General features: G+C 31.7%; 1 protein-coding gene across 1 annotated transcript; it reads right to left on the bottom strand.

Annotated features, from left to right (window-relative positions):
* Positions 1 to 473: 473 nt before the first annotated feature.
* Positions 474 to 7,241, bottom strand: LOC132729434 (ankyrin repeat and KH domain-containing protein 1-like; the record flags this gene model as incomplete). Its single annotated transcript, XM_060715204.1, has 8 exons — positions 7,169 to 7,241; positions 5,951 to 6,220; positions 5,028 to 5,146; positions 4,054 to 4,267; positions 3,441 to 3,587; positions 2,401 to 2,514; positions 1,746 to 1,883; positions 474 to 599 (listed from the first exon to the last, which is right to left on the bottom strand). Coding segments are annotated over exons 1-8 (1,159 nt in total), but the record flags the coding sequence as incomplete, so codon positions are not given.
* Positions 7,242 to 8,449: the final 1,208 nt, after the last annotated feature.

Here is an 8,449-nt window from a genome sequence, read left to right as displayed (position 1 = left end):
TCCTTAACCCTTAAACAATTTTTATAAAATGGACATGCTTCGCTTTTAATTTGGAATTTTAAAGGAGTTAAAGTATAAAGTCTGTTAAAAGTATATACATAAGCAAATTGGCCAGACAATGCTGGAAGCAGATGTATGTCATTAACTCTGGTAGTCTTCAGACAGTAAAGAGTGAAAAAAAAGATCCTGTTTTAGCTCAATTAAGTATTAAAACAGTGTTACATCACAAAATTTGTCACCATCTCTAGAAACAGACAACATCCATTTGCAAACACTTTAATAAAATCATATGGAATTTAAAATCAGATAAAAGTTTAAATAGGGTTTTATCTATTAATTCTTTCAAAATTTGATAAAAAAAAATGATAATACATGTATATCTGTGTCTCAAAAAACATGAAGTATATACTTCTAATCTAATTTAAGGGCAATAGTTAAAACATGTTTTTATTCACTGATCATAACAATCGTACCAGCCTCTATCAGAGCTTTCACTATCTCAGGTTTGTTACTATGTACACCTCCATGCAGAATTGTGTCCCCTGTTTTTGTTTTTACTGTCAAGTCAACTCCTTTACTTAACAGATACTGCACCATTTCTGAAAAGCAAACCATTTCTAATAAAAGAACACCTACATACTACTGTCTTAAAGGGGCTTAGTTGTAACACTGACTTAACCCATTACTTCATATACAATGTAGACATCTTTTCACACGTTTTCATCGCCCCTCCCCACAAGTGAAAAATTCCTATTTAGACCCCAAACACTTGTTTTCGTTTGAGAAAGTTGTTTAAAAAAATGACACCTTTTTTCGGTGCTGTCCCATATTAAAAAGATACATCACAAGGTGCCAGTGGGGGATCTGCCCCCTTCTGCTTAGGGGTTTGAAGGATCACCAAGAAGATTTTGGACTGGTGAAAAACTAAAATTGGTCTCTGGTCAATCAGAAGATAACGTGTAACCATGCTGGATGGCCTTTGACGCTATCTCAATCTATTGAGAAGTTGCAGCTCTTTGAAATAAGTTTTTGATAGTAAACATCAACGCAAAATAGTGATTTTTGGAAGGTTTAAGATGTCTCCTCATTGCCATGGTAACAGGAAATTTAAGATTGAGCATGCAATTACAAAGGCAATGGTCCAGTCAACATTTGTGCCAAGTTTGGTGAATATTGAAGCATCTTTTATAGTTTCATAGCAATTTGAACTTGTGTTCAAGAGGCTTTTCAATGAAAACAGCCATTTTTCACAAAATGCTCATGCAGTTATGGGTTAAAATACCATGATCACAATTTTTAGCCCATTCTTCTCCAACAAAAATTTCAGTCTTTCCGAGGTAATTCAAAAACTGAGGTCTCATAATACAACTTGCTTTTTTAAGAACTAACTGTTTCCTCTAGAAAGATCTCTCCTCTAAAAATTGAAATTACTAACACTCTTTTGGAGGTAGTCACCTATATGTATTTCCAATGGTGACTATACCTTAATGTAAATCTAGCAAAAACATATTTTTTTTAAATAATTGTTTTATAGGTCTATGTTAACTTATCAAGGCATCTGATTAAACAATAGGTACATTTTTTATCACACTGACCAGCTCAATATATATGAATATAATATAGTATCAATTGGTCAGGAAAATCAATGAGATATTTGAAGTATTTTGACATATTGCATGTCCATACTTAAACTTTAATACATGAAACTTGAATTAAATAGAAGTAAGCTATGAAATTTCACTTACCAAAACTTCCCCCACATGCACACTGATACAGTGGTCTCGCTCCTTCAGCGTTTGCTACATTCAGGTCACAACCAGCCTCCACCAGTTTCTTTACAAGAAAAATAGCTTGTGCCGACTCCTCTTGGAAAAACTGTGACACTGTAAAAATTAGTAAACATAGAAGTACAATGTACATTTGTATTGTGCCTGTGTAAATGTAAGCCTTCAAGTACAAGAAATGATGATGGCTTGTGTATGCCACCAGTACAGAGCCAGGCGCCAGCATAAATATCAAAACAGTATGACCAGTCTCTATACTGGCACCTACATTTTTAATATATATCATATTTATATCAAAGGAACTCCACTGAGGTTCATAAGCCTAAAAATATAAAAGCTTAATTTCACACATAGATCAACTTGGGCACCTAAAACAGAAATATATACAAAAGATTATTAAGAAATATACCCAGAAATACACTAAAAAGCATATGTTTGTGTTATGCTCTGTGCGACATTGCAACGCTTTTAAATTTTAGGTCATTTTTTGACAATTAGAACAAATATTCTGGATATAATTTGAACAATTGAAAGTGACACACTGATAACAAAACAACACAGTCATGAATTTTATATTGAAGGCTGTATGACTGTACTGTAGATGCTAGTATTTTACCTTTAGCAACAGCAGAGTGTATGGGAGCTTGATGAAGTCTGTCAGTTTGGTTGACATCACATTTAACATCAATCAGATAAACAGCAATATCTGTATGATCCTGGCTTATACTCTCTAAAATCATTCATAATATAATATTATTTCATGCTTTCCTGTGTTTTACTGTAATATATCAGATGATTATATTCTGATAAAACACTAGTAAATTTATGAAATATAATTTCACTGTTAGCGGAATTAAACAGAACTACATGTATATTTCAAAATTGATGATGTGACTTCATGATGTGATGAAGGAGAATGGGCGACGTTACACGGAAAAATCAGTAAAAAGTCACTTAAAAAGTATGAAATAAAAAGAAAATTTATTTGTTTTACATATAGAATTGAAATATATTGCATTCATAAACACCAGCTATTTCATCTTTACTCATGGCTATGCCTCTCGTGAAAATATTACATCTGGTGTTCACTTAGTGAAATATACTTCAATCTTACATGCAAAACAAACAAATATCCTCTATCAATACTTCAATACTGACTGAACTGTTTAGATGCTGCTCATTGAGTGTTCTACACTTTGGTACAGCTACTTCTATAATTAGATCATTTGTTATAAAAAATAACAAAGATTATTGACATTTTCCTCTATGTAAATAAGAAGGGCAAAACAGAAATGTCAAAATTATGCTTTTTCACTCATAGAATTATATATTAGAACAAGCCTTACAAAATGTATCATAAGACAGAATGATTTAGAGCAGTTAAATGTGAAATATACTAATAAATTTACACATGCATGTTAAACGGCTCTAGCTTATAAAATAATTGTTTAAGGTCATTCCACCAAGATTAAAGTTGTACAGACAGGATCAACACAAATGTGACCAAATATCCCATCTAAAATCTATTGATTTGGAGGCAGAAATGTCTAGAAATTCTAAGATTTAGCATTCTAGATTAAACAAATTCTACCAAGGTTATAAATGCTCGACAAACTTAGTTATTATCTAACATTACAAAAAATTTATACATGTTACCTAAGAGTGGTGTTGCACCTTTAGTTACTGGAAGGTTAACATTGGCTCCTGCTTTAGCCAATGTTTGTACAACATTAAGATGTCCATTCTGTACTGCTAGGAACAATGCTGTACTTCCTATCTTGTCCTGAACATTAATACTAGCACCTGTTATATCAAAATTGTATTACATATTATAAGAAGTTGGACCTTTCAATTGTTATTTTAATATTCTAAGGCGTTCTAATGGGAAAGGTCTAAAACTGAGTGCAAATCACTATAATCAAATGTCTTATCAAACAACAATGATAAGCACTTTAAACTGTCTATTATGAATTGTGATGAGTCTGATCACAATGGGCAATTACCATCTTGTGCAATCTTGACTTGGCAAAATCCACTTTGGCAAGATCAAAATACTTTTACAGAGTACAAAAATCGAATAATATAGATTTGTATTGTACATCAATATCAATGGCTTTTTGAAATAAGGATATACTACAGAGTACAAACAATCGTATAATATAGCTTTATATTGTACAAAAATATTGATGACTTTTTGAAATCTTTCTGCAAGAAATGACAATAAAACACAAAGGTCTAACAAACTTCAGTTGAAAAGAATGGTTTGTACCTCCATTTATAAGAATTTGCACAACATCATTAAAGCCAAACTCGGCAGCATACATGAGTGGCGTCTTTCTCTTATCATCTATCTTGTCCATCTTACATCCTCCTAGTAAAAGTAACTGAACTATTTCTGAATTTCTCTCTCTCACGGCCACATGTAAAGCTGTCTGGCTATTTCTGTTATTTAAATCTAAATCTGCATTTGATGATATCAAAAGCTGGAGAGAAAAATAACAACAGAATAACTTAAAAGATTTTGATTTAAGTTTTCATTAAACATAATTTTATGCTACTTGATGAAATTGAGAAATAATCAACTATAAAATATAACCACATATATAAAATTAAACACAAGAAAATCAAGGAGAAAATGTTTAAAAAGTAAATACTATAATGGTATGTTACCTTATTAGTATTATGGCCGTTGTACTGTTTAGTAAATACTATTGTGGATATTAACCTAGTGGTACTAATATAGGAGCTATGATCAGGGTGGGCATTATAAATGACAAAAGGTGCATCAAAGGGAGATTACTTGATATGGTTAGAACTTAAGATATATCCAACTTGCCATCATAACTTAACCTTGTACAAATGAGTGGACAGTCAGACAGGTCATTTACTAAAATGTATAAAAAGCTGGTGAAAAAAAAAACTATGGTTTTCCTTCTTCTATATTGCTTTGACAAAGGCAACTTAAAAGAAAAATTAAATGTATTTTTTTGTCTCAAAGACTCTGGCCCATTAATTCTGAAAGTCCACTCAACAGTTAAGGTTCATAGAGTGGACATACAAACTTAGCAAAATCTACTGAAACAAATCTTATACAATAAGATATTTGTCTATAAATAAAGAAGCTATCAAAAATGGTCAGTACAGTGAATGAGACAGAAATTATCAACTGTATGATTCTCTGGACAAAAACCATTTGAGCACATAAACACCAAGAAACAATGGTAACAACCTTCTCTACAATACCTGTAGAACATCTGTTTGACCTTGTGAAGCACAAGTGTGTATTGCGGTATATCCATTAATGTTTTGATCATCTATATCAGCACCATTTTCAATCAGTAGTTCTGCTATTTCTAAATGTCCTAAAATAAAAAGTGATAGGCATTTTTAGAAAAATTCAGTTCATCATTCAATAAATAAAACATTGTAACACTTATGATATATCTGAATGCACTGCATCCGATCATTAGATCTGAATTACAATTTGTTATTAATTGTTTATTAACTGATTAAAATTAAAAGCAGGGGGAAAATTTTACATAGAGAAAGAAGGAAAACGATCAACAAATATAATAAATTCTCACTTTTCGATAAAATCCCCCCTGTTTTTCGAATCCTAGAATAGACACTGGACATGCAGTTTTAGACTTTATTTAAATGTATTGAAACTGCCTCTAGTCATTTATTATCAATTACTTATTATTCAAAGCAAACATTAACCATACAATTACAAGCACTTTATCCAACAGCAAAATAATTTTTAGGAAGTCATCGAAATCAATTTTGAAATAACTTCTAAATCATTATTTAAAGTGTAATGCAGATATTCAAATCAAACGTTTTTTAATAAAGTAGGTTATAATCAAAATTGAACCATACAGAAGGTTATCTTTATTGTATGATTATCTAAATTGTTGCAGCCTTACTGCAAAATCCATGAACTTACAATACAAAATTGAAAAACCTCACATTGTTAATTAATACATATTTTATTTTGCAGAAAGCAAATTTCAGCACGATATTGTCAAGGGTTAGGGTTAGGGTTAGATATAGGCTTTTGGCAGATATAGGCTGGTGAAATTTAACCAAGACAAAAATGTTTGAACAGAAACATATTGCAGATTATAAACAAAGTGACACATTTTCTAGTTAATTCCAGCTATTACCTCTCCATGCAGCCATATTTAATAGATTGTTCTGTTCAGCATCAGCCATATTTACATTAGCTCCTTTCTGTATCAATATCTTACAAATATCATAACATCCCTCCTTGACTGCAAGCTGTAAGGCTGTCTGACTGCGGTATTGGAAGTCAACATCAAACTCATCCTGAACTATTTCCTGTACATCCTCAGTCGAATGCCTGTCAATAGCTTCTTGTAAAGCTCGTATTTGACGTCTTTTCTCTCGCTTCTCGAAACCAGCTCGGGAATTATCTGAAAAATCAGTATTGTCTTTGTTGTCCAATATAATTAACTCTGTCTGATAGAGACAAAATAAAATAGCTAGAATCTCAAAAAAATTGACTAAGACACTTCAACACGATAGGTGGCGCGATAGCTCAGTTGGTTAGACCACTGACTATCACTCCTGTGGTCCCGGGTTCGATCCTGGGTGACACCCTTTGGATTTTTCAGAGACATTTTCAGTATTTCCCACCTACTTAGAGGTGTACTTGTCAGAAATCCAGGTAATCCTTCCATGTATCAGTGCTAAACATTAGGCATGTAAAAGAACCAAGAGGTCTATTCAAACAGAGCTAGGGACTGGTTCCCAGATTCCCTTGTATCTCATAGCTGCCTCTGAAGTCTAGAGTTACGTCTACATTCCCGTGAGGGGTTTGTATGGTGGCTGATTTGGTACATTGTGTGTTGCATTGTCGATAGCTGCAACGCAACCTAAATCGTTATCGCCTTTTCATCTTGTCGCTAGCGACATCACGACACACAAAACATTCCAAATCAGCCACCATAGATTTGACATTAATGGAAGTAAATAGACTTCAACCATTCAATGATTCATTTAAAATTTTAAGTCAAAATTAAATTATAAAACTGGGGACAAAATGGTTGTATGTTCTTCATCTATGATTTAATAATTATTCATTATAAATGTAGATTCAGGACTTGTTCTAAATGAATTTGGTTAAAGTCAAAGATGCAAACCAAATCAAACTTGGCGACATTCTAAATTAACTGTCAATTGCTGTTAGTCGAAATTGCACTATCCGAATAACACTGCATTTCAACATTTAATGACGTGCAACACTGGCAGGATGCTCAATTTAATAACAGCTTTTGTTTAATTTAGAAGGTAATTTTATTTTAACGTAATTTACAGCATATAAACCAGACTTATATGTTACAAGTAAAGCATTTGCATACCTCTTGCATTTCTTCTTCCATTAGTGGCCATATTTGGACTGGTTTTTAACCCGAAAAGTTAGTGAACTTTCCGATAAATATTGAAATCACGGAAATATCCTTAGGTTCTAAAGTATTAAATGCATGTTTAGTTTGTATGGAAATCTTTGAATCTTGATGACGAAATTCATTAGTCTCACACAAAGACAGTCCTATTTCATAGCAAAAAGATTTCATTTGCAGTAAAAGAAAAGTAAACAAGATGTTTTACAGTACTGTACACAGATCTATACACCATCTATATAAATTGACCTTTCAACATTGGAGATCCATACAATAGCAATTATGTGTATATGATATATTGATAATAATATCGAAACAAATAGAATAGAAACAAATAGAATAGAAAGAAATAGAATAGAATAACTTTTATTTTCAACCAAGGACCATATATTACATGTATTATGACATATAAGTCACAATAATAATGAGATCGACGATCACATAAATTTAGGATGTTATAGAAAATAAACTAAGAAATTGAGTCAAAAACTAATTTTTGCAAAATTGATATAGATTTACCTATGAAACATCAAAACTATATAAAAAATATTCAATTGTTGTGTGTGATTATGTTTCCTTTTTAAATGGCAAAAAGAATACACTCCTAAAAGTATTGTTTTAATCACTGATTTATATTACAGTAATATAAATCCGTGTTTTAATTAATTGATAACAACAGAGACTTAAATTTCAGCTCTGTGATAACAATTGAACAAAATCTGCAGGGCTTTTTTCATAAATACCCAATCTTCATTACTTAATTTAATCGAATAATTTTGGTTATTTCAGATATTTTTAAAATTATATATATTAGATATTTATAAAAATGATAATCTTATTTGCAACAAGGCTTTCAATAAACATAAAAAGACATATAACAAGTAATTTTATATAAAGATTATAAAATTCAGTACATTTTATCCAACAAATTAGCCTGTTTTCCGTCCACGCCCCCTTGCACCGGCTTAAGCAGAATTCAACATTTCACATGATTTGGAATTTTTTTGAATTTTGTAACATCCGCAGATGTGTTCATACGTACGGCGATTATCATGGAGTCTTCAATGTGACAAGTTAGTGCCATTCCATGATCCCCAAGTAAATGCATGTACCTAAGCAAAACTAAATAAAATAGAATTTTGAAAGGGGGCCAGATTATGAAGCCTGCATATCACAGATAAGCTGTCAAAAGACAGAATTAAAAAGCAAGCAATATAATTATCCTAGAAAAAAAACACC

This window comes from Ruditapes philippinarum, unplaced genomic scaffold, assembly GCF_026571515.1.
Source record: "Ruditapes philippinarum isolate M1 unplaced genomic scaffold, ASM2657151v2 ctg18445_1_1_1_1, whole genome shotgun sequence".
Taxonomy (NCBI): domain Eukaryota; kingdom Metazoa; phylum Mollusca; class Bivalvia; order Venerida; family Veneridae; genus Ruditapes; species Ruditapes philippinarum.
This window is presented reverse-complemented; position numbering and strand designations above follow the sequence as displayed.